The sequence below is a fragment of the Mus caroli genome, unplaced genomic scaffold (assembly GCF_978045245.1).
Source record: "Mus caroli unplaced genomic scaffold, Mus_caroli_1 scaffold_19, whole genome shotgun sequence".
In the NCBI taxonomy this organism is placed as follows: domain Eukaryota; kingdom Metazoa; phylum Chordata; class Mammalia; order Rodentia; family Muridae; genus Mus; species Mus caroli.
The window spans coordinates 21,398,429-21,425,658 of NW_028227274.1; the positions used below are offsets into that span (position 1 = coordinate 21,398,429).

The 27,230-nt window shown below is 46.5% G+C and overlaps 1 protein-coding gene across 1 annotated transcript; it reads right to left on the reverse strand.

Moving 5' to 3' along the window:
- Positions 1-9,701: 9,701 nt before the first annotated feature.
- Positions 9,702-26,796, reverse strand: Ino80c (INO80 complex subunit C). The gene is made up of 5 exons (XM_021150627.3): positions 26,507-26,796; positions 19,059-19,169; positions 17,797-17,908; positions 16,871-16,938; positions 9,702-11,808 (listed from the first exon to the last, which is right to left on the reverse strand). Exons 1-5 carry the CDS (start codon positions 26,657-26,659, stop codon positions 11,677-11,679), a joined length of 576 nt encoding a protein of 191 aa, XP_021006286.1. The 5' UTR covers positions 26,660-26,796; the 3' UTR covers positions 9,702-11,676.
- Between the last annotated feature and the right edge of the window lie 434 nt (positions 26,797-27,230).

Consider the following 27,230-nt stretch of genomic DNA (forward strand, 5'->3'; position numbering starts at 1 on the left):
ATATGACACACACCAGAGCAGCAGCAGAAACATCCTGCAATTTGAACCAGGGATTGAGGGCTGCAGGCCTGGGAATGACCCAGTGCAGCGTTGGAAAGGATTCAACACAGCGCATGCGCAGAAGTCTGCAAGTCCTGTAACACTGCCGTCCACGGGGCCAACTAGATTTCGCCAGTGGGCGAAGGGATGGAGAGAGCACTTTTCCAGTCTCTTCTTGCGGATCCTCAAGCACTCTGCCTTTCATGCAGGCCAGAGTTCTTGGGGGTTGGGGGTTGCTCCCACATGGAAAGTCCCAAGGCCGTTGCAGGATGTCCTCCACAGAGTCCCATCCTGTCCTTATCACAGCTGCAGGCAGCCTGGGCCACATTCCTGTCTCCTGAGTCACTGGTGTGGCCTGGGCCCTCGCTCTGGAAACCAGGCCACTGCCTGCTCAGTCTTTGCCTTGTCTTTTCTCCTCCATATGTGTCACAAACTTTTTTTAAATTGCTGTAGGAAATGATTATCATTCAGGGAAAGTGTTCTGCTCTTATCTTTTCTGTGTCCTCAAAAATCTAGCCTAGTCCATCCCTATGTCTGATTATAGCATGACAATATACTTCTTTCTTTCTTCATTCCCCTGAATATTCCAACACCATTTTTGATGAAGAGAGTCTACTCTGGTTGGCTCAGTCCAGTTGCCACCATCTTTCTGGATACTTCTGACCTACATGTTTATCCGTGTCTTCTTGAGCACCCCTCTTCCATGGTCTACCACTGTTACATCTTTCCTTGCTCCCTTTTGAGATAAGGTTGAGACTCATTATGGGAGTCAGGCTGGCTTAAATTTGCTGTATGTTCAGGTTAGCCTTAAACTCATAATTCTCCTGCCTCAGTGTCCCAAGGGATTACACACGTGTGTCACCATGCCAAGCTACCTTGACCACCATTTAAATTCTCATTTGGCAGGATGTCTTGCCATTCCTCATGGATGGATAAAGAAATGAAGTGGAGCTGCATAATGATGGTCAATGATAGCTCAGCAGAGAAAGGCACCTGCTGCATATCATATGCATGAAGAACAGAGAACCCAGCACCTTTGTGAAAGGCCAGGTGTGGCTCTGTGCACCTGCAATCCCATCCATCCCTGTAGGGTTACAGACAGGAAGATCAATGGGGTTCGCTAGCCACTAGCCTAGCTCCAGGTTCAATAAGGCATGCTGCTTCAAGGTCTTTTATGATGGAGAACGATAGAGCAGGATCGCTTGATGTCCATCTCTGGCCTTCCTACACCCCCACATGCACCCCCCCCCCCCCACACACACACAGGAGCGCATGTGCGTGCACACAAGTGCCCTCACCAAAGAGAGAGGGGGAGGAGGGAGGGAAAGAAAGAAGATAGGAGATAGATACATAGACACATAGATGTAGGGGGAGATTCCCTAATTGTTTGGACAAATAAAGATGACAGAAGCTCACCATTGGCTGAAGATGTAGATGCAGGTTTTCTGGGTCCCAGGAGGAAGAGGAGGAGAAGAGATTGAGTAAGGGTTTTTCAGACAGGCTATGGTGCAGAGAAGACAGACACCATGCAGGCTTGGGAGGCTATTAGACCCGGTGGTGGCCTCCCATACTGGATAAATTCTAATATAGAATAGCTGATGAGTTTAGGACAATAGATTCTGAGCCCAGCAGTTGTGTCATTTGGCTGATTTTAAAATATTAAGATTGTCTGGTGTTTTCCACTCACAACTATTCAGGTGGGCAAGAAAGAGGGCATAACCTTGGAGCCGTCATTGGCAGTCCAGCCGTGGGGAGGATGCCCAATGTAGAGCAATCGCCTCTCCTGGCATTTATGGGAAAAGCGTTAGCTAGTCTTGGGGGCTGACTAGCTGGTGGGTAGCTGCTGATTCCAGAGCCTAGCTGGACGAAGCAGACATTTTTTAAAACTATATGCAGCACATAGATACATAATAAATAGACAGTGCTATCAAATATCTAAACCAAATGATTTTGAACTTGTATCAACCAAAAAAATTGAGATCAGGTAGACTATAATCTCTTAAATAAAACTATAATCGTATCATGTCAAATTTCAAATTATATAATATGTCAAATTATATGATATAATTATAAATTATATTATGAATATATAGCTAGGACTACATACTGTTTCAATTACTTGATCCTAGAGAAGTAACAAGATGGTAGTGGGTTTAGAAAATGTATGGCAAGAAGACCTAAAATTCTAAAATTGCAAGTATCCTCTTTACGGTCATGGGCAGTTTTACCCTGGTGAGTAGTGCTACTCAGCGCCCCCTTGGGTTATCCTTGCAAGACTCACCCTTTAAGTTACATTTATTCATTGTGTGTGTGTGTGTGTGAGAGAGAGAGAGAGAGAGAGAGAGAGAGAGAGAGAGACAGACAGACAGACAGACAGACAGACAGACAGACAGACAGACAGAGCACAGCTGCAGGAGTCAATTCTCTCCCTCTACCACATAGAACAAGAGACACAGATCATAAGACCTTTATGATCAACAAGTACCTTTAGCCCCTGAACCATCTTTCTGCCCACTCCCATTGAAACTCTCCCTGTCTTCCTAGCTTATTAATACTTATTGGTTACTATTATGCACTCTAGGCTGGACTGGAACTCACTATGTAGCCAAGGCTGACCCTGAACTTCTGATCCTCCTGTCTCTACTTTCTAAGTGCACCACTGGGCCTGATTCTATGTGGTTCTGGGGATTGAGCCTGGGTTTTGTGTGTGCTAAGCAAAGCAAGCATTCTGTTATTCAAGTTATAGCCCACCCCCATGTGGGTTTTTCTTTGATCGCTTCTTTCAATTTTTTTTTTTTTTTTTGAGACAGTGTCTAGACTGGTCTCAAACCAGTATATAGCTGAGGCTAACCTTGAACTCTACATTCCAAGTGCTGAGATTACCGGCATGTATCACTACCACTGGGAGACCTTTCAGAGCTCTACAGGGTCTACAGGGGATCAGGCTCCCAGAGCAATGGGTCTCAGCCTGGTGAGGAAGACAGCTGTGGAGCAGGGATACATGGGAGGATGGCAGGGCCAGCGAAGGGGCATGACAGTTTTCCAAAAGAGGCAACTGCTGAACTGAAGGCTGAAGGATAATTGGCTGCTCCAGGAAACAGGGACAGAGTAGGAGTTGTCATGGTGTGAGAAAAGGCTTACAACACCGGGTACAACTTATTTCAGGAGATACTAGAGCAGAGATGTCAGTGGGACTTAAGTGTTCTCTCATACCCAGAACTGTGAATCGAAGTAGTGAAGCTTCCATCAGGATCTGCTCTTCAGAAGTGGTGAGGATGCTGGGGTGGGGAGCCAGCATCTCCCACAACTCTCCATTCCCAGAGGCCTCCACACAGGCTTGGGCCACCTTGAGTCCCAAAGACTGTTTCCTTCTTGGTTAATAATGAAGCAAGAATGTCGTTCTATAAGTACTGATGAGACAGTATGCGACCTGCTCACAAAAGTTACCAACACACCTTTAATCCCAACACTCGAGAGGTTGGAGCACCAGGTAGATCTTTGTGAATTCGAGGCCAGCCTGGTCTACAAAGTTAGTTCCAGGATAGCCATGGCTACACAAAGAGACCCTGTCTCAACAAGCAGAAAGAAAGAGAGGGAGGGAGGGAGGGAGGGAGGGAGGGAGGGAGGGAGGGAGGGAGGGAGGGAGGGAGAGAGAAGAAGAAGAAGAAGAAGAAGAAGAAGAAGAAGAAGAAGAAGAAGAAGAAGAAGAAGAAGAAGAAGAAGAAGAAGAAGAAGAAGAAAGAAAAAAGTAATGAAAAGAGAAAGAAAGAAAAAGAAAAGGGGAAAAGGCAACCAGGTTGTCACCTAGTACAGAACGGGGCTTGGTTCATCCTTGGAAAAGGGGCTGCATTACCAAGAGATACCGGGAACTTGCAACAGTACCGTATTCTGTACAAGCTCATCTTCTGGCTCTCACAGATCTAGCTTACTCTGATTGTGTGTGTTAGTGCATATAAGTAGAGGATCTAGCTTACTCTGATTGTGTGTGTTAGTGCATATAAGTAGAGGCTTTTTTTATGCCTACCCATGCTCCCAAGTAATGACTCAGACCCTTTATATTTATTATAACCTTCTGGCACTATAGCTGGGCAGATTCTGAACTATTCTAACCCAACAATGCTGGCCTTAGCCTACTGCCCAGCCACCTGACCCACTACCTGCCATCTTGGTCTTGTTCTGGCAACTCCTCCTTCACTTGTGTTCCAGTGGTGACTCCTGACCTGAGACATCCCACCTGAGACGTCCTCCCTCTCTCTGGGCTCCAAAGTCCCACCTTTTCCTCTTCTGCCCAGCTATAGGCTATTTATCCCTTTATTTTAACCAATCAGAAAGTGATAGAGCACAAGGTTTTACAAAATACAGAGTCAGGAGATGCCTCATAATAATGACAATGCCAAAAGTCTGGACTACGACCAGATATCTCTGGGTACAGGAATCGAGATTTGAAATCACAGTGCACAAAAACATCCCCTCCCCCAAAGTGTGTGCTGGGGCACATGTAGTGTGTGTGCATTTGGATGTGTGCACAGACACATGTAGTGTGTGTGTGTGTGTGGAGGGCAGAGTTTGATGTCAGGTGTCTTCCTCTATCACTCTGAACCTGGGGAGCTCCCCAGGTCTGCTAGGCTGGTCAGCCTGAAAGCCCCAGGGATCCCCCTGTCTCCACCTCCCCAGCAGTAAGAGTAAGCGCTACTCTTTGAATGGATGCTAAAGTTCAAACGCAGGCCCTCCAGCACTTTTTACCGACTGAGCCATCTCCCAGCCCTCCCCCCATTACTCTGATTTGAAAGCAAAACAAGACCTAGCCTTTCTGGAATGAAAATAAGCTCACTGCTTACTGTTCCCAGCTCTGTCCTGCCAGGCTCATCAGCCCAAGTTCAGTTCTATTAGATTCAATGACTCCTAAAGGAACAAAGCAACCATTTAAAGAAACATCACAACTGGCAGAGACATCAAATATCTTCCCTCTTGCAATTGGTTGTTTTACTCAGAAATTTCCAAAGCACATAAGCTTGTGAGACTCACTGTGCAATCTTGTAATGCCAGTGAAAAGTGGGCTTAATTAAAGCGTCTGCCCAGTGTTCCCTTCCAAGAAAGTGTGCTGGTCAGGGTTCCTTGGGGAATCAGCAGGGAGGACATGTACTTCTGTAAGGTGTGGCCTTCATTCGTTTTCTCTTGTAGGCCTTCAGTAGGTTTGAAGCCCATCTGTATGTTGGTGGGCAACAAACTTTACTCAAGCCCCCTGGTTAAAACATTAATTTATAAGCCAGGCATGGTGGTGCACTCCTTTAATCCCAGCACTTGGGAGGCAGAGGCAGGCGGATTTCTGAGTTCGAGGCCAGCCTGGTCTACAGAGCGAGTTCCAGGACAGCCAGAGCTATACAGAGAAATCCTGTCTCAAAAAAACAAAACAAAACAAACAAACAACAAAAAAAGAACAAAACATTAATTTATTCTCAAAAGTACCCCTTCAGCAGTATGTGGACACATGTGGCCGAATTCCTGGACACCATCACAGAATCTGATGAGGGATGGCACCTTGCGGGATGATTTGGACTCGTTGGCCCATGCAGAGTCCCTGTCTCCTCCTCAGCCTTTTCAGGGAGCTGCAGGTCAGTCTTCTTCAGAAGAAATGGGCTGAGTTGTCCTGCGCACAGACATGGCGGCCTGGCTCGTAATCCTCACTGCCCCCGGGAGCTGTGCTGTTAGCCTTGAACTTCAAGTTCTCAAGGTGTGAGGAGAGCACATTGCAGGATTGCTGTGAGGAGACACACGGTGAGGAGAACAGATCTTCTCCAAGGAGGGGCCACTGCACTATCAGGAATGGCAGAAACCCTCTGACTGAGGGACAGAGAGGGCAGGCCCACGTCCTCATGGATGAGGTGGACTTACGAAGTGAAGCCGTAGAAAAAAGATGCCACGCCAAGTATGTGAGTCCGAGTTCCGAGAGAAAGTATCATCAGTCTTTTCACCTTGAGCTAAATTGTGTTTCTCTCCTCATCTTTCCAAATACTCAAAGTCTCCTTCTTTGCCACCCTCCACCCCAAACAATCCACTCCCTCCCCAGGAGTCACGTGTGAGCCCCTAGGCATGAACCATTCCATATTTTCTTACTTTTTTTTTTAAAGTATACAATGGCATTCAGGATGATCTGCTGCTGCTGCTCTATCAGAACGCTGGGTAAGTTATAAACACACATTCACTGCAGTCCTGGTTCTGGAGGCTGGAGGTATAAGAGCATCGGCACCTGGAGAGGGGACCGCCATGCTGTCTGGAACCAAGGCGGGAGGGAAGTGGTGAGGAGCAGCAGTCCCCCAGGACCCGAAACACACCCTCCCTCCCTCCCTCATTCCCAGAGGCTTCAGGCAGGCTCAGACAATGCTTCCTGTGAGGATGACCCTATGTCCCTGAGACTGCTTCCTACACAGAAAGGCATAGGAGTGCAACAGGGTTCAGATCCTCTATAAAATATATCAGACAGTCAAGCAAGAAGTGTGGACAACTGTGCATATGAAATCTTTTGTGGCATCATTTTTTTTTCAAGGTCTGGTGTTTTCTTTGACAAGACCAGATGGTCTCCTCTTTATCTCCAGTGACCAGTTTCCTCCCCAGTTATTAGGGGAGACATCAGTCACAGAGGTCCCAACTGGAGAGCTGCAAAAGCCCTTCAGTATTCCACACTGCGCAACCCTAGGCCATGCTGGCCATGTGCACAATGGAAAGAGCCAAGACGCCAAGTCACCAGGCTGGTGGATGTGACTCATCTTCCTGAGCCCAGGGAAGAGAGCTGTGTTTGGTGTACACCATGCACCTGTCAACAGCCAGCATCCTGTAGGCCAGGAAAACACTGGCTCTTCCAGGAAGGGCTTTGTCTGCAGTTGGAACAGAGGCCACTGAGTCATGGAAGAAGCCCAGGTGGATCCAGGAGTCCTGTTTACAGTAGGAAGGAGTCCCTGGCTCCACCCTACCTAGTCACCAGCACAAGCAGACAACTGGCCCTCAGTTTTGTTTGCTTTTAAGGGTTTATGGCCTGCTATCCATGGGGAACAGAACAAGGTAGGATACACAAGGAACACCAAACACAGAAAGAACTAAGGATGCCTGTGAAGACCAGCAAGAGCTTTTGCTGGGATCCTTGATTTTGACTCTGCAGGAGCTTGCCCATCAGAGTCTCTGCTCTTTACCCACCATGCCTCCCTCCCTCCCAGGTTGTTACAGATTCTTCTTCCCCCTCCCCCTTCCTCCTTTTCCTTTTCCCTCTTTCTTTCTTGAGACAGGGACTCATGTAGCCCAGGCTGGCTTCAAACTCACTACACAGTTACATAGTTGAGGCTAACTTTAAACTTCTGAGTTTCCTGTCTCTATCTCCCGAATACTGGGACTATAGACACGTGTCCCCATGAATGGTTTTCTGTAGCACTAGGAACTGAATCCAGGGCTTTGATCCTGCTAGGCAAACACTGCCAACCAAGCTACATACATTTGTTTACCTAGCTACTTAATCTATACCTTCCTTCAACCCATAAAAAAGAACTGGTTTGTTAAAACACACAGACTAAAAGGTGGGGTACATGTCTAAGATAAGCAGAAAGAACAGCTGACAGAAACCAGAGATAAGCACAAGGAGATCTGTCTCGAATGTTCAGTTGCCACCCATCAGCTGCAAAGTTTCCATCCAAGAGGAATGAGAAAGAGTCAAACAGGAGGTTCTGATCGGGGGAGAGGGGAGACCCACCTTTCTAACTCAGACCATGGGAGGTGGGAGATCCCAGCCAGACTTCAAGGGGCTGAATGGAATGTTCAGAGTCTTTCCAGTTTAAACTGAATCCTGTTTGTTGAGTCTATCGGGATGTACATTTTATGGAGGATTAATAATTTAAAGACTGAACTAGAGACTGGCCTAGACTACCTGGTTGGTCACTAGTAGAAGTGGAACGACATGTAGCTTAAGCCCAGCTCTGAGTGCTGAGCCAAAAGGCTCACCTTGTGGGGCAGGAGGAGAGCCTGGGATATGTTTCTGCAACAGACACAATAGGTTGGCTAGTTTTATGTCAACTTGATACAAGCTAGAGTTATCTGAAAGGAGGGATGCTCAATTGAGTTCCATAAGATCCACTGTAAGGTATTTTCTTAATTAGCAATTGAAGGGGGTCACCCAGCCCATTCCAGGTGGTACCATTCTGGGGCTGATGGTCCTGGGTTCTATAAAAAGACAGGCTGAGCAAGCCATGGGGAGCAAGTCACTCACCAGCACCTCTGTGGTTTCTCTATCAGCTCCTGTCTCCAGGTTCCTGTTTCCTTTCTACCCCAAGTTGCTTTGGTCATGGTCACCATAGCAACAGTAACCCTAATGTCTTAGTTAGGGTTTCTAAGGCTATAACAAAACATCATGACCAGAGAGCAAGTTGGAGAAAAAAGGGTTTATTTGTCTTATAATTATTTATTATTATTGAAGGGAGTCAGGACAGGAACTCAAATAGGGCAGGATCCTGAAGGCAGGAGCAGATGCAGAAGCCTTGGAGGGATGCTGCTTACTGGCTTGCTTCTCATAGCTTATACAGCCTGTCTTCTTATAGAACCCAGGACCACTGTCCCAGGAATGACACCACCTGCCATGGGCTGGGCCCTCCCCAGTTGATCACTAATTAAGAAAATGTCTTACAGCTGGATCTTATAGAGGCATTTCCTCAGCTGAGGCTCCTTCCTCTCTGATATCTATAGCTTGTGTCTAGGACACAAAATCAGCCAGTACACCTCATGATATCAGTGTCTTTGTAGGGCCATGTCCTCTCTCCTGCCTCCTCAATAAGGCCTAAGGCCAGCTTACATTCAGTGACAGCAGTTCCCCACACTCCAACAGCTTGCCTGTGCTCAGTGCTTCAAAGATGTAGTTTACCCTGGTGTTTGCATGGTGAATGCTGGAGACTGTGGCTAGAGTTTTGCAGTGTGGAATATTACAAGGACTATTTGCAGCAAGCCAGTCCAGGCCTCGGTGACTCTTATCTCTCATGAAAACAAACGGGAAGAAACTGCTAGCTAGAGATAATGATGTGTTTCTGGTCTTTCTAAAGAAAAAGCCCCTTCCTCCGAGACGACGCCAGACTCTGGGAGTGATGCTCAAAATGTACCAGCTTGTTTCTGTCATCCTCCTTTCTCGGCTGCCTGGGAAGTTCTTCAGAGACAGACAGCTGGACTTGTGCTGACAGATTCCAGACTTTCTCCATGTCAAGAATATGACTGATTGATATCCCCATTCCACAAAAGGCCGAACTGGAAGCTTGGTCCCCAGATGGTGGCTCACTTGAGGGGTGACCAGATCGTGAGTGTGCTGACTTTTGCAGGTGATTCTGTCACAGCAACAGAAAGCTGACCAACCGAGTTTTCTGACTCCAGGACAGCACAGCAAAGGTGACGCCCATTCAGAGCATTGAGAGGAATTTCACTGCCTGTGCTTTCTTCCTAACCTACTGAGAAGCCTCAGACACTGAGGAATTCCTCTACTCACCTGCTAGTAATAAAATACCAGACAGGCATGGTGGTGCATGTCTTGGGAGGCAGAGGCAGGAGGATTTCTGAGTTTGAGGCCAGCCTGGTCTACAGAGTGAGTTCCAGGACAGCCAGGGCTGTCTCAAAAAACAAAAAAAACACCCCAACAAAACATGTCCTTGTTAAGTTTATTACAGAGATATTCAAACACATACAGAGTAGACTGGTGTGAGGAGCGTCTTAGCACACAATAGCTGACTCATGGCCAATACTGTTTCAACGCTATTTCCATTCATTTCCTCCCTCCCATTTCATCCTAAAACAAATCCCAGATATCATATCACTCTGTCCATAAATGTTTCAGCCTTTGTCTCTAAAATATGAACCGTTTCCTTAACAGTATACCAGCACTCTGACTAAAAATATTCATAAATACCTTCACACATCAAAATCTATCAAGTTTATAATTGTCTCATAAATAGTTTAAGGTTTTTTTTTTTTTTTTTTGGTTTTTCGAGACAGGGTTTCTCTGTGTAGCCCTGGCTGTCCTGGCACTCACTTTGTAGACCAGGCTGGCCTCGAACTCAGAAATCCGCCTGCCTCTGCCTCCCGAGTGCTGGGATTAAAGGCGTGCTCCACCACGCCCGGCTAATTTAAGGTTTTTGTTTGAACCAGGATTCAAATAAGGCTCATGCGTTCTCTCAGATGAGAGCATTATTGGAAATGGACTTGACTGTAGGAAGCCATCATTGTGATGCCTCTGTAGGCCACCTAGTCCTATTTGATGATGAGTCAAGTCCTGTGATCTTGTCCCAAGAGGCATGGCTTCAGAAAAATGCTATCTGGTGGGAAATATTTTGGCCCTCTGTACAGTGCCATCAACAGTTACAAAGCACATTTGAAGTCTAGGTGGATACATGCTTTAACTTGGGAGACATGGTGTACTGATCTGAATGTAAAAAATGTTGGAGCAGTTGGTGCCTGGGGTGGGTGGCAGTTTTGGAAGGTTGTTGTGTGGTAGAGCCTCTCTGAAGGAAGTGGGTCACTGGAGCAGGCCTTGAGGTGTTACAGTCCAGCCTTACTTCTTGTCTGTTCTGTGTCATGGCCGTGGATGGAGTGTGGCCAGCTGCATCACGCACCTGCTGACTCCCCACAGCAGTGGGCATGTATTCCTTCTTATTGGGCATTTGGCCACTGCAAGGAAAGTAACTACAGTGACAAGGAGCCCTTCCTCACCCCAGCTCTGCAAGTTGCATCTCTAACATTCCGGTCACTTTAAGGTACACCTCGAGGCTCCACTCTTACAGGGAAGACATGCAGCAGGTATCAGAATAACTCACTTCAGAGCAGCCTTGATATCAGTGTGGTCTTAAGAAAAAAATACAATTTTTAAAAAATTATATTATTTCTATATGTATGAGAGTTTGCCTGCGTGTATGTATGTACTCCCCTGGTGAAGTCAGAAGAGGGTATTGGATGCCCTGGAACTGGCATTAGAGATAGCTGTGCTGGGAACCAAGCCTGAGTCCCCTGCAAAAGCAATGAGTGGTCTTAAAGGCTTAGCCTCCAAAATCTGTTTTCTTCTGCCTAGCTAAATACTTTTCCTTTTAAGAGCTTAATTTCTCTTTTGGCTCCTGGAAGCCAATATCACGATTCACCACGCGGCAGACACAAATAAATCACCTGCAGGCAGGCCACGATGGGTAAAGGCATTCAACAGTGCGGTGGAGAACCCACAGAGGCTTCCGATCCCAAGGAAGGTCAGCACACTTGTTAGGCTCCAGAACAAGCCAGGCCGTGGGCCTTCATTGCTCAGTCTTTGAAAATGGTGGGTGAGCGTTCACAACTTGCAAACAAGATTCAGGGACTTGCTTGAGTTAATTTAAGTGCATAATTTTACTGCATTTTCTTATCAAACAATTTTTACTTGAGGCAACAACTGAAGTATGATTTAATTCAACTAGGAAGGTTGTACTTGGAGGGGAAGAAAGCAAACTGAAAAATCCTCCTAGTAAAGCCAGACACTCTTTCCAAAGCCCAGAGCTGACATTTTCAGATTGACAGCAGAAATGTTTGTTTCCAGGAAACAAAGTCACAAGTGCAGTCAGTCTGCTTTAGAGGTCATTTCCACTCCGTCTCCACTTCTGAGGCTCAGGGGACAATGCTTGTGGCCTTCCTCAGGGCCAGGTAGCCTGTGACCACATCCGAAGGCAGCCTGCGAATGTAGGAGAATTCCTCAACCGTGCTGAACCGCAGCTTGCTCTGAGGGTCTGTGTAGTTGGCCTGGGTGAGAAACAGGAAGAGGGAAGGACAGAAAGTTGCTGGTGGGGATATTTTAAGTACAAACTTTAATCTTTTTCTACGTGAAGTAAAATACATCTTCATTATGTTTCACTGTCACCAGGAACGCTAAGCAAAGACTCATTTATCTCTCCAGGCACCAAGGGACAGTCTGGAGGAAGAGGGGACAGCCCCATCAGACCCTGGGACAATGCTTATTAGTGACCACATGTCCCTGCCTTCTAACTCTACCTCTGCAGATACTCCTGGCTGGTCAGAGTGCTGAGAATAAGTGACGGCTGAACGCTCAGCCCAAGGTGGACAATGTCGCACCCTTTCCAAGGCTCAAGGACAGGAGCAGAGAGATATAAGAGAAAGGGGGGTTGGCTAGGGGGGATAGGAGATAGGAGACAAGGGAGTGGGGAGGGTAGGAAGGAATCCTGTCAGATACTTCTCCTGTGAATTATGTTTCATTTGATGATAGCAATACAAGGAAAGGCATGACTTGAAAACCAGTAAAAAAAAAAAAAAAAAGGCTGTTTTGGTGAGCAGCGGCTATACAGTGGTCAGGTTAGCTACCTGGCAGGGGCAAGTCACCCTCAGGTTCTCAGCAGGATGCAGGCACATGAATTTGGCTTGGATTATCTGGCTCCATATATAAACCCATGAACCAGCCTCAGTGTGGCTCCATATGAAGAAGCCTCATTCCTACCACCAAACTGCACTGAGCTGGCCACCCAACTTCACACCTCACTACCAAGAAAACGGCTGTAAAAACAATTTAGAATACAGAGATCTTGTGGCACAGACAAAATGGTCACCAACAAGAGCTAGACCAGAGTGGACCCAAGAGTCAACAGGCAGCACTCTGAATAGAGAGGAGTGCTCTGTATAGAAAGGAGCATGTCAAATACTATCCCTGCGCCAGATAAGCAAAGACCATCCCACCCTCCTCTGGATTCTGTCCCTTGAGACTGGAGGAAAACACAGGCTGCCTGGCAGAGGGACACTGTCCCAACTTTAGGATGACAGGCACGTTTCACAGTTCCCCATATCCTCTGGAGCCACAAGATTCATCACTGCTTTGTAAAGAGGGTTCCATGCAGATGTGACACCCACCCCCACGCCTTCCTCTTATGCCCAAGGAAGATGAACTATACTGTTATCTAAAAAATAGAATGAGAACATTACATAGAGGACGAAAGAACCCTTTACCAACATCTTCTACCTCAAAGTCTTTTCTTTACCCTGAGAAAGCCACTGTTAGGTGGGGACCCTTCCAGACTTTTAAAATTTATACCCTTACTAAACAAACCAAGCAGAGAAATTACCCAGTGAGTGTGTGTACATGTGTCTTTATGTACCACCACTGTACACACTACACCGTCTGGCATCTCCCACTCAGGAATGGACCCTGGAACGCCATTCATGTTGTTACACATGGATCTGGGAGCTCATGGCATAGCAGCAGGCCTTCAGGGGACCCCAACACTCCACTAACAGTCGCTCAGAAACATTTCTAAGTTCCTTGCACATCCTTTTTCTCCAGGGAGCTGTAGAAAAGGCAAACTGCCAGGTCATAAGGGTTTGGCTTTATTTTGATTTTCTTAAGAAAGTGTCAAACTGTCATTTAAGGGAGGTGTGCCAATGTTCTTTCTACCTGCAAGCCAGTGTAAGAACACACAATTCCTTTATGTCCAGGATGAAATGTACAAGCTAGCACCCTCAGTCCTCTCATCTGATGGCCATTCCAGCTCCCAGTGAGGCTGAACCCCTGCCTGCTCATCTGCATTTCCTCTGGCACTGCCTAGCTCTTCCTTGCTTCTTTTAAGAACTGTCTGTCGGTGGTTGGTAGTAAGGTTCATCATATGTTCTGAAGACCTTAAATCTTTTTTTTTTTTTTTTTTTTTGGTTTTTTGAGACAGGGTTTCTCTGTATAGCCCTGGCTGTCCTGGAACTCACTTCGTAGACCAGGCTGGCCTTGAACTCAGAAATCTGCCTACCTCTGCCTCCCAAGTGCTGGGATTAAAGGCGTGAGTCACCACACCTGGCTGAAGACCTTAAATCTTACATGCAGCTTGAAGTAATATTTTTCAAAACGATGATCTGCCTCTTCAAAGGTGAAAGCCACTGTGCTAACTGCTGGCCATGGCTGAGGAGAAAGTGGATACACCAGGGGGCTAGCTTCCACATCTGCTCAGAAACCATGAGATCCAGCTGCTCAAAATGACAAAGGCAAGATTCCCATTTCAGGACAAAACAGTAGCTGGGGCCCCAGCACTTTCCTGCCTCAGGTAACCACTGAAGTGAGTGAGGCAGGCAGTGCAGGAGAATAGAGGCAGCAGAGGACCAGTGACCTCAGTGAACGCAGCACTCACAGATGCAGTTCAGGAAGTCATTCTATTAAAAAGCCGTGGGGTCAGATTGCCAGATGGACATAAGCCACAACCCACGGAGGAAAAGCCAGAAGTAGAATAAACAAACAATTCTTTAAATTTTTATTTCACTATAAACTAACTAAAGCAAGAACTAAAAATAGTCTATTTTGTGTTACCATACAAGTAAACATGACAACCTAGCACACAAGAATGCGCAGAAAAGAGCTGAATTAGTACAAGAGCTTCACATTCAAGGCAAGCAGCGCAGTGCTGACTATAAACTCAGACTCTGGTAAGATGGGCATTAGGACCGTGAGGACAGCCATTCAGCTCTTTAATAAATCCAGTGGGCCAGGTACCCTTAGGAGGAAATGTGACACAGCTCAACCACAGAGCATCCTATAAAGAATCAGACCGGCAGCCAGCTGTGGTGGCTTGTGCCTTTAATCCCAGCACTTCTGAGGCTGAGGCAGGGGAATCATATGAGCTCAGGAGTTCCAAGACCAGCTAGAGAAGCACAAGACAACTACCCATCTCAAAACAACACAAGGAAAACCTGAGACAAAGTTGTCAAAAGCAAGGAAATGTTGAGAATCTGCCACAGTCAAGGCTGGTCTAAAGAGCTATGACAACTAATTATGACATGGTGTCCTAGACAGGATAGGACACTGGGCTTGGCCAAAAGCTAAGGACATTTATTCCTCCACCCCACCAACTCTCTCCTATTTGCAACCTGCCCTTCTCTCCCACCCCACCCCCACCTATGTTGATGGTACTAGGGATCAAACCACACTGTGCATTGAGACAAAGCTTTATCACTGGGCTCTGTGTGGTCCCAAACTAAGCAAAGTGAAATAAACTGGAAACAACGCCATCCTTACTGGTTCTCTAATCAGAACAAATGCACCATAGTCGTTTACAGAATGAGCTAAATCTGGAGTCTGTGAGAACTCCCCCAGAATAGCCTCTCAGTTTCACTGTAAGCTAAAACCGCTCCAAAGTGTTTAAAGTGTCCAGTTAGACTGACAGAAGACCAAAGCAAGGGACAAAGGCACACAGAGGGAACAGAGAAAACAGCTACAGGGAGGTAGATTAAACTCACACTAATGGCCACTGGAAATGTGAACCTGGTAAAGCTAGCATCTGGAGTCAGACTGTCAGATGGGTACAAAGCAAGACCCTCTCTACAAGAAACTCATTCTAAATACAAAAATCAGACTAAGAGAAACAAACAAACACCCACTGCATGGCAGATATGACATGCAAACTTGCACAAAAAGAAAGCTGGAACAGTCTTCTAGTTTATTCTGTGGTGCTATTCAAAAAATACTTTGGGTGCTTTATAAAGAAATGAGACTTATGGGGCTGGGGATGGCTCAGTGGTTAGGAGCACCTGCTGGATACCCAGCTCCAGGATGTCCTCAGAGGGTACGAGGCACACACACACAGTGCACATACACACATGTAGGCTAAACACTTCCACATATCAAGTGTGTATACATGTGTGTACACTTTTTTTTTTAAAGAAGAAAAGAGGCTTAGTAACTCTCAATGTTGGCATCCTGGTGAAGGCCCCACCTGGCTGCATTTCAACATGGTGTGAAGAGAACAGGCCAAGCACAGGGAAGGCATGTATATACAGAAAGAAGAGGAAAAAAAGAGGCTTTTCTCATGGCAGCCCTCTCCCACAGAAACAGGTCCATTCCTATGGGATCTGACCCATATGTGACCCATTTTTAAGAAACATCATTAATTCACCAGGCCTACCTCTCTAGGCTCAACACCACCATACAGAGGCCAAGTTCACAGCGAGTTAGCACTTAAGAGAACAAACACCTTGACCCAAGCATGTATTTCTATGAATTCAGACAGAAGCACACCCAGAACAATGAAATGGGCCAGGAGCTGAGAGAGGAGATTAAGTGAATCTCCTAGAGTTAACAGCTACAATTCATTTGGCAAGTTTGTGACAGACAGGAGAGTCAGTTATCCTCATTAAACTGCAAAGCATAAGTGATACCCAGGGTGAACTGTAGATGCAGTATGCTTTGTTGTTTCTGTAGTTAGCAGAAAAGGCCACATTTCAAACCTCCTAGAGATGGAGAAGGATGAGAAGGTGAGCTGGAGTTTCTCTACAGTTCTGCACCAGAGTGGAAGCAGGCTCTCCAGGCCTGAGAATCAGCTTCTGCCGAGATCCCACACCTCCAGCTCTGCTCCAGAGGTGTGAAGAGGCCGCTGGGGGCAGGGGACAGCACAGGACCAGATCCATACAGTACTACGTGGACAGATGCTGGCTACACACACTGCTTCATTTGGGGAAAGGCTTATAAGTGTGTGCTTGTTCTCATTTAAAGATCCATTCTATGGTGTTGGGCACGCTAGGCAGGTGCTCTACCACTGAGCTATAGCTCAGAATATTTGTTTTTAAACTACCACCAATTGTATATGAGTATTTTAAAACCTCAAGAGTAAAACAGAAAGGTGGTTCATTCATGTTGTCGCGTACAGTTAACTATCACAGGGAAAAAAGTAAAAATTCTGTGTCTTGCTTACTGGATCAATGGCCCCTCCAGGTTACCCACATAGACACTCAGGTCACAGCATGAACTCCAGGCAGAGCCGTCTGTCTAGAGAGACATAACTGAAATCTATTTAATGCTAATATAGACAGATGTAATTATACTCACAAGAAGGCCTGAAATATCAGAATACTTCTTAGCTGGCTTGAAGGATGGAGGAGCATCAATACTAAAGTCTAAAAGAAAGAAAAGAAAAAGATCACCAAGTAACCTTCTAAATATCCCAACTCCCCCTCCTTTACTCTAAGCTAACACATGACAGCAGTCCTGAAATATTCCTTTGTGATTACACACTTAAAGAGAGACGGCTCAAAAGCCAGCCCAGCATGTCTAAGTGTGGGCCTCAGCTGGGGTCCTGCCTTGCTACCAGAGACACGTTCCTCCAGTGGAACGGCCAGGTTCATCTACCCGCAGGCTACTTCACAGGCTCCAGCTGAGTGGGACAGGCAATGAAGAAAGGCCACACAGCCACCAGCTGGATCCACACACCCAGACTCAAGCAGTCCACACCCAGATGACTAACTTTGTCACCCTCTGAGTCACCCCCATGAGGTGGAGAGGTCTTGGAACCTAAAGTTTCCAATGCAGTTGAGCAGACCAATGGATTCTGCCCAGGCCAGGACATCCTACAGTGGGAGGAGAGAGTGAGAGAGTGGCTGGTACCTGCACACTGGAGACTCTCCAGTTCTCACATTAGGTGGGCTATGTTGTTTGTGAAAACAAACTTAAAGAGTAGACTTTAAAATGGGAAGCTTAATAGAAGCATCAACATTATCTCAGCGGGACCTACTTCTCCAGACTGAAATTTTAAATAATGACACTAAAACCCACACACCCGTGACAAACAAACAGCCTCAACACCGACTCAGTGGAAAGGGAATGCATGCAGAGTATCCCTGGATGGGTGCCACTGTGCGGTTCTCAGGCTAAGAATATTTCCCTGAAGTAACACAAACACGAGCAAATAACGTAGGCTTGTTGTAAGGAAGTTCCTGTCTGCATTACAAACACATGGAAGGCTCTAGACAGCTCACAGTTAGGATCGTTCAGTTGCCATGGTAACGCCCTTTCAGCAGCGAGGATCTGTTTGAGGTTCTTCCAGGTTCTGTTCTTCTTGCCAGCTACAGCGCCGCCATGGCCAGAGTGCTTGAATTAAAGGAGGATTTGAAGAGAAGTCAGTGGAAGACGCGCCTGGAGAACCGTGACGCCCTGCCCCTGCCCTTTAGGGTTGTCAGGCACCTCTCGGTCCATCAGTAACTATCTGTACCTCACCTACACTTAAATCTTTGTTTGAAAGAACATAGTTTTTAGCCATGCATGGTGGATGTCCCTACAATCCCAGCACTCAGGAGGTGGAAGCAGAAGAGTCGGGAGTTTGAGGCCAGCCTGGGCTATAGGTGACCTTTATCAAAAACCAAAAAAACAAAAGATGAAAATAAACAAGCAAACAAAAAGGACCTAGTTTGGGGGCTCTACAAACCCACAAGTTTGCTGGTGATGGGACAGAAGTAAATGCTATTTTTCAGCATGCACACAGGAAAAATTCTTTATGTGGTCCAATCATCTAGTTGAATTCACTTATGATCTCATTCCTTTAAAATAAGTTTACCACACAGTTGGATTTAATCTCGAGGCTACATCTCTAAACCCCCTTGGAGGGTGTGTCACTGAGCCTCATAATCACCAGTGGTCCTGGAAAGCTCAAATAAGCTTCAATCATGGTGTGGCAAGCCTTCTGGAAATTTCTTTCTGTGCTATAAAGATTAAAAGCATGAAGTGGAAAAGACTACTAACATATTTGCAGACCCTGGCTACAGTGCATTGCCAAAACTCATTAATAAAAACAATAAACCTTTAAAGTTATAATTTGTAACTGGCTACTTACTATAACCTTCATGAATCAAAGGGATATAAAGGATTATGAGGACTGCTCCTATTTTAGTTGTATATTTCAAGCGTCTTTTAAAATTATTTAAAGCCAGTAAAAAAGCACAGGGAGACAATCATGGAAAAGATGCCTCCTCAAAGTTCTGTCCTCTGGGGGATTCTGGAAGAGCCTGCTACACTGAGAGACCACAAAGGGCCTTTCCTGTCCAGTCCCAGATCCCTCTTCCGCCAACTGCCACTCTCTCCCCCCAACCCCCACTCCCAACCCCCCCGCTACCGTCTCCAACAGCCCACAGGAGAAGGTGGCAAATGGAGTGAGGAAGAGGATACTCCAGAGCCACCTCAGGTCCAGCTAGATCAGAAGCTAAGGTACAGCACCCTGTATTGATATACCACCTCATATGCTTACCACAAAGTTGGGATCCTTAAATGGCAACGGCTTGGCAGCTTTTTCCACAGGCCCCGAGTTTAACTCCGAGGACGCCATTTTACTCTCATTCATGGCTTCAATGCTGACACCCTTAAAACAGGGGGAAAAAATCTTTGAAGCCAAATGGGCTCCCCACTTCTGCTCTCCAGCAGACAGACATGCACAGGGCTCCAGCAGGCAGAGCCCCTGCCCTGGAGGCCAGGGGAAACTCTGTGAGAACAGAGGCCACTGCACACACAAGCAGGCCTCCCAGTTGCCATATGCCCTGGTCTCTGTGTCAAACTCAGGCATCTGTCCTATTCCAGCTGTCTCATTTACAACTGCTACAAAGGAGGTGCAACTATGCCCCCCTTACAGAAAACGGAGGGTCAGGGCCCACAGCAACACAACACACAACTTTTCAATGGAAATTATTCCATGACACCACATGATATAAAGTCCTTATATCGTGATGATCTTGTCAACTATGTCTTGAAATACAAAGGCTAGCCTTAAGAGTCTGGACATCAAGGGTCTAATTTGGACAGAAAACCCAGGCAGAGCTGGTCTGAGGACTGCAGGACATGGGATTCTGAGAAGAGGGAGCTGAAGGGACATGGGTCAGCAGGGTGCCGCTGGAATGCACTGTCCTGTCAAGAAGCTGATGTGCTTTAAAACAACCCTTTAGGTTAACAGCCCAGGGAGAAAATAAGCAGAAGAAAGAAAGAAAGGTTGTCTCATTATAAATCAATTCCAAAACAAACGTTTTAGGAACAGAGGCACTGCCTTCACAGAGCCAAAGGCATGTCAGATGTGGATTGCATGTGTTTCTCCATAGTGACACTGGTACAAGGAAACCCCCTTCCAAGACAGTGCACTCCTGCCATTCCAGAACACTCTGCTGTCCCTCTCTGGCCAAGCCCTTCCAGCTCCAAGGGCAACAACTCTTCTGATTCTTTTACATCACTTTCATCTCTTCCAGAACTTCTTACAAGTGAAATCTGATGGAGTGGCTCGTACGTGGCCTCTTTAGGTCAGAATGAAGCTTTGAAGGCCTCACATGGCTTAGTAGTTAGTTCGTCAACTTCCCTATTTCTCAGCAGACTAGAATTCACTACATGGATATGTTAAAACCTATTTATCCATTTTTCTGCTGAATGTTTGTTTATTTTCAGTTATAAATAGAGCTGCTATTCACACACACAGACAAATGGAAATAAATAAAGCCGTTGGCTAGTTTTTATTGTCAATTTGATACATGTCACCTGGGAATGAAACAATGACATTGAAGAACTGGATGACTGACAAGAAACTAGTCTCCTTTAATCTCGGTGCTTGGAAGACAGAGGCAGACAAATCACTGTGAGTTTGAACAAGTGAGCTATCTAGGGAGGTCCTGACTCAAACACAACAACCCCCAGAGAAAGAAAGCAAACGACAATTGTCATGCTTTCATTTCTGTTGGGATTGTACCTAGGAGTGAAGTGACCGTGTTCCTGAGAAAGAGTATAGTTAACTTTATAAGGGTGTGTGTGTGGTGTGTATGTGTGTGTGCTGTGTGTGTATGGTGTGTGTGTGAGTATGTGTGGCATATGTGTGGGGGTGGGGTATGCGTGTGCCTTCTCCATGGGATCTGTGACAGGAACAGAAAGGGAGGACGGGGCTGTTCACTGTCACAGTGGTTCTCAGAAGGTCTCTCTCCAAGCTCCTTCCCAGACTCGTCTCCAGGGTCTGCCTGGGCCTGGACACCTCTTCTTCATTCACACCACTCTCCAGTGTAGATGGAGAGCCGTCATCCTCAGTCACTCCAGTCTTCCCAGGATTATGCAAAATCTTAAGCCTTGAGAAACTCGAACTGAAATCTAGCTTGCATTTCTTTTTTATGTATTTCTGGATGTGTGTCAGCTGCACATGTATTGCTGAATTACCACCTCCACTCACAGTGCCGCCTCACTGGCCCTGAAATCTCTGTTTTATGAGGCTGTGATCCAGGGCAAAAGAAGAAAAGAAGCTGCTAATTAGAAGCAACTAGAGCTCTCAGGAGACCAGCCAGGACTGGGAGGAAAGAGGTCACCTGGGACAAACAAGATGAACTGCCAGGGAAGCAAAGAGATGCTAAAAGGAAAAGAAACCATGCCTCTGACTGTGTGTGGCAAGAACGCTGCAGACAGCGTGTGGCCAACTCTGCGCTCCATCCTCCAGGGACAACGCAGTCACTGAGCTGTGGGCAGGAGGACAGTCCTCGGAGGACCCTGTGAAAAGCACCAAGCCACTGTGGACCTGGCAGTCATACCGTCTAGTAGGGAGAGGCCACCCCACCAAAGCAAGTGCTTCTGCTGACAGTAATGAGGGCCAGGGTGGCCAGAAGCCTGCTGCTCCTGCAACAGCTTATGGAAGAGTGGAGAAGGGAATGTTGGCCCGAGGGTGGGGCACTCGTATCACAGAAAAGCTACACTTCTCCAACGGTAGAGGCTTCAATGCCACCTCTAGCCAGACAAACCCCAAAGAGGTCATACCGGTTTCAGCTTGCCTTTCCTCCTCAACCCCACTCCCATGTTACTCCACCCTTGTTCCTTTCATTCACAGTCTCTGTGAGAATCTGGTGTCAGTGATGAGTCAGGATGACAGGAAGACCTTTAGTCAGAGAGAAAGTCAAGTCTGTGACGCTCTGCTGCAATAAATAGGATATAAGATGATCTACTGTTTCCATATGTGAAAGGACCAGTAACACTGAGAGACTTCAGAAGATGGAATATCCAGCCGCGAGACATGAAAGGCCCCATGGAGAAATGAGGAAGCACTGCCTAGCGCTAAGGGCTATGCCCTCTTCACATTACTAAAGGAGATGGTGTAAGTCCCAGGGTAGAGAAACAGGCCTTACTGTAACACACTGGAGTCAGCACCCCACCCATTTCTGCTAAACTGTAGAATCCAAACAAATGGCTTCTGCCAACAGCAGCCTCATGACTGGGACTCAGACTTCAGGACAACCTTGTCTTCCTTCTGTGGTGTTTTTAAAAGAAAGAGGACATTGTTTTGTTTGTTTGTTTGTTTGTTTTTAGCACTTAAGACTCAAAGTAATTTCTAATAGCAATCTGGACTAAGAAGCCCAGCCTGGGTTACATAGTGAATTTACAGTCAGGCTGGGCTATATAGACTGTCTCTAAAAGGGGGTGAAGTAGAGAAAGAAAGAAATTAACTTAGTCTAGGTGTGGTAGTACATACATGTAATACCAGGAATTTGGAGGCTGAGGCAGAAAGACTGCCATAAAACCAGTCTGGACTATACTGTGATTTGCAGGCCAGCAATATCTACATAGCAAGAAACTCCTGTCTCAAACAAAACAAAACAAAATATAGCCCACAAATGTAGAAGAATGCAAATCGATCCATTCTTTTTTTTTTTTTTTTTTGGTTTTTCGAGGCAGGGTTTCTCTGTGTAGCCCGGGCTGTCCTGGAACTCACTTTGTAGACCAGGCTGACCTTGAACCCAGAAATCCGCCTTGCCTCAGCCTCCCGAGTGCTTGGATTAAAGGCGTGTCCCCAACACGCCTGGCACAAATCATTCCATTCTTATCTCCTTGTACAAAGCTCAAGTCCAAGTGAATCAAGGACCTCCACAAAAAACCAGAGACACTGAAACGCATAGAGGAGAAAGTGGGGAAGAGCCTCGAAGATATGGGCACAGGGGAAAAATTCCTGAAGAGAACACCAATGGTTTATGTTGTAAGATCAAGAATCAACAAATGGGACCTCATAAAATTGAAAAGCTTCTGTAAGGCAAAGGACACTGTCAATAAGACAAAAAGGCCACCAACAGATTGGGAAAAGGTCTTTACCAATCCTAAATCAGATAGGGGACTGATATCCAATATATACAAAGAACTCAAAAAGTTAGACTCCAGAGAACCAAATAACACTATTAAAAAATGTGATACAGAGCTTAACAAAGAATTCTCAACTGAGGAATACCGAACGGCTGAGAAGCACCTAAAAATGTTCAACATCCTTAATGATCAAGGAAATGCAAATCAAAACAACCCTGAGATTCCACCTCACACCAGTCAGAATTGCTAAGATCAAAAACTCAGGTAACAGCAAATGCTGGCAAGGATGTGGAGAAAGAGGAACACACTCCTCCATTGCTGGTGGGATTGCAAGCTTGTACAACCACTCTGGAAATCAGTTTGATGGTTCCTCAGAAAATTGGACATAGTACTGCTGAGGACCCAGCAATACCACTCCTGGGATATACCCAGAAGATGCTCCAACATGTAATAAGGACACATACTCCACTATGTTCATAGCAGCCTTATTTATAATAGCCAGAAGCTGTAAAGAACCCAGATGTCCCTCAACAGAGGAATGGATACAGAAAATGTGGTACATTTACACAATAGCGTACAACTCAGCTATTAAAAGCAATGAATTCATGAAATTCTTAGGCAAATGGATGGATATGGAGGATATCATCCTGAGTGAGGTAACCCAATCACAAAAGAACACACATGATATGCACTCACTGATAAGTGGATATTAGCCCAGAAGCTCGGAATACCCAAGATACAATTTACAAACCACATGAAACTCAAGAAGGAAGACCAAAGTGTTGATACTTTGATCCTTCTTAGAAGGGTGAACAACATACCCATGGAAGGAATTATAGAGACAAAGTGTGGAGCAGAGACTGAAGGAACTGCCACCCACAAATTGCCCCACCTGGGGATCCATCTCATATACAATCTCCAAACCCAGACACTATTGCGGATGCCAGCATGTACTTGTTGACAGGAGCCTGATATAGCTGTCTCCTGAGAGGCTCTGCCAGTGGCTGACAAATACAGAAGTGGATGCTCACAGCCATCCATTGGACAGAGCATAGGGTCCCCAATGAAGGAGCTAGAGAAAGTATCCAAGGAGCTGTAGGGGTTTGCAGCCCTATAGGAGGAACAACAATATGAACTAACCAATATCCACAGAGCTCCCAGAGACTAAACCACTAACCAAAGAGTACACATGGTACGACTCATGGCTCCACTGCATATATAGCAGAGGGTGATCTAGTTGATCATCAATGGGAGGAGAGACCCTTGGTCCTGTGAAGGCTCTGTGCCCCAGTATAGGGGAATGCCAGGACCAGAAGCGGGAGTGGGTGGGTTGATGAGCAGGGGAGGGGGTTTTCGGAGGGGAAACCAGGAAAGGGGATAACATTTGAAATGTAAATAAAGAAAATATCTAATTTTTTAAAAAATTGTCTTTAATCTCAGCACTGGGAGGCAAAGACAGGTGGATCTCTGAGAGTTCGAGGCTAGCCTGGTCTACATACCACTCGTTCCAGGTCCAGCAGGGACTACACTGTTGAGAGTTTATATCAAAAAACAAAAGCAAAAACAAACAAAAATACCTAAAAAGAACAAAATTCATCATAATGCAGTGACTATCTTGCTTGGACTGGTCACAAGTGAACATTAAATCACATTAGGGACAGACTACAGGAGAATACACAGGATGTACCTCATAAAGACGCCAATCAAGAGTATACCGGGCCAGGCGTGGTGGCGCACGCCTTTAATCCCAGCACTCGGGAGGCAGAGGCAGGCGGATTTCTGAGTTCGAGGCCAGCCTGGTCTACAGAGTGAGTTCCAGGACAGCCAAGGCTACACAGAGAAACCCTGTCTCGAAAAAGAAAAAAAAAAAAAGAGTATACCAGGAGGCTGATAGTGCACACCCGTAATCTCAACATCCAGGAGCCGCAAACAGAAGGATCAGAAATGTGGGGCCAACTTGTGATGCAGACTATGTTCTAAACCAGTCTGAGAAACATCAAGAGATCCTGTTTCAAAACAAACAACCCAGGTACACACCTTTAATCCCAGCACTTGGGAAGCAGAGGCAATCTCTTGAGTTTGAAGCCAGCCTGGTCTACAGAGTGAGTTCCAGGACAGCCAGGACTACAAAGAGACCCTATTTCAAACTGATAGGTTATTTCTCCACCGCCGCCGGTGAAATGAGCCAATTTAAACCAGATTAGATTATGTTAAAGTCTGCTCTTCAGCGGGCAAGTTCACTGGCCTGAAGGATTGAGGCCAGGGGATTCTCCATGGAGAAAGGGGTTGGGGTAGAGGGGAGGAGAGAGGAAGAGAAGAAGAAAGGGTGTGACCACAATGTCTGGATTATATAGGGAAGAGCCTCTGGGGGTAGGGGGAGCCCCTTGTGCTGGGAAGTTCAGAATTGAGGATAGGGTATGCCAGGTAGGATGCTGGGAGAACCTGGAAGCCAGGGTTGCTTTTGTATTTAAAATATGCACCTCAGTCCCTTGTCCCCAGGTCTGAAACCAGGCAAAAACCACCCCCAAAAGGTGTGTACATACAGAAGAAATTGGGCATGGTAGTTCATTCTATTAATCCAGTACTAGGAAGACCAAGCCAAGATTATGAGTTCAAGACCAGCCTGCTTTACATTTTTCTTGTGGCAGAGGAACAAGAAGCACTGTTTTACAAGAGGCAATTACATTAGTATTTGACTGGAGACAAGAATATGTTCTGCATGATTCCGTTTAAACATTTTAAAGCAAAGCTAATTGAGATAAGAGATACTGGAAGAGTAGTTACGTCTGGCAGGGAGGATTGAGCATAATGACAGAACTGCAAGGCTGTGGCATGGGAACAAGATAAGATAAACAGGAAGTTTCTGGAACTCTCTTATCTGGAGACTATCCACGGTTTGGAAGTTCCAATTGCCAAGTGTCCCTGGGCAAAAGCACCATACAAGCTGAGGAGCTTCCTCAGAAAGTGCCAAGAACCTAACCAAGCCGATGCTGGGCTCCGCCAGCACTCTTGTCATTGACCTCGACCTCTTTGTGTGCTTATCGAGACAGGGCTCTCTTTGTCGCCTTGGTGTTCTGCAGCTCGCTCTGTAGAGCAGGCTGGCCTCGAACTTGCAGAGTTACCTTCTAAGTACTGGGATTAAGGACATACAGCAATCTCTTAACCTCCAGATTTAACACATGTAAGAAGAATGAAGGCAACCACTGGTATCAACCATCTTTATATTCCTCCATGTTGTACACTGGGAAGATCCCTCAGACCCCACCGGGTGTCTACGAGATGCGCTATGGATGACCCGCAAACTTCTCATGCAGAAAGATACAGAAAACAAGTCCTGTCGGAACTGGGAGGTCCTGCTAAACCGATTATAACCTCCTACATTACTATATGACGCGGGTGACTTTTTAACCAAAACCATAGGTTCAACCTATGACTCAAATATACTAATTTCCAGCAATATTTAGGATGTTGCTCGGAGAGCACGGAAACCTCCCCTGCCCCCCCCCCCCCCAATACAGGCACTGCGCACGCGCCTCATCCTCTGCCCCTCCCCGCGCAAGCGTTCTCGGCGCCTCTCGGGCCTGAGCATGCGCTCTTGTTCCCGGACGGTGCGGACAGTACCTGAGCAAAGCCGGAGGCGGATAGCTTTTTCTTCTTACTAGCACCATATCCCCCTCCGCTGCTGTTGTGAGAAGGGCTAGCTGGCCTCTTCTTGCTGTTCCTAGCTACGGCGGGGGTAGAAGTGGCAGCCACGATGGGAATTTGAGCCGCCATTCTGCCCGCAGTCGGCCAGCGGATCCCTGCCCCCACCCCTTCCAAGGCGAGTCCGAGAACTTCCGGCTCGATGTTACTTCCGTGTTGATGCTCGGAAACTCCGCGAACCTCTAGGAGCTTAACAGAGTCCTCCGCTCTTAGGAGGCGGGGCTCGGAAGTGTTCCTTCCGGGTCGGAAGGCACCCGCCTGGTGACTGCTGCTGGCTTTGTGAACCTTGACCTGGGGCACGCGCCTGGAGGGTCCCAGTGAGCATCCGGTCTTTTAGTAACTTCATTCTTTTTCTTGTTTTTTAGACAGGGTCTCTGGATGACCTGCAGCTCGCTATGTAGACGAGGCTGACCTCAAACTCATGTTGCCCGAGTTATCTTTGAATTCTAAACCCTCTGTCCTCCACCTTCCAAATGCCAGGATTACAGACAGGTGCCACAACCCATCTCAATGTTTGTAAGAATAAAGAAGGTTAAATATCAGTCCACGAACAGATTGCTGAGCTATTTGCTAGGGTTTGCTTCGTACCTGGGTTGAAGTTTACATATCAGTACTGCACAATACACTAGGAAGGTAGGGTGCA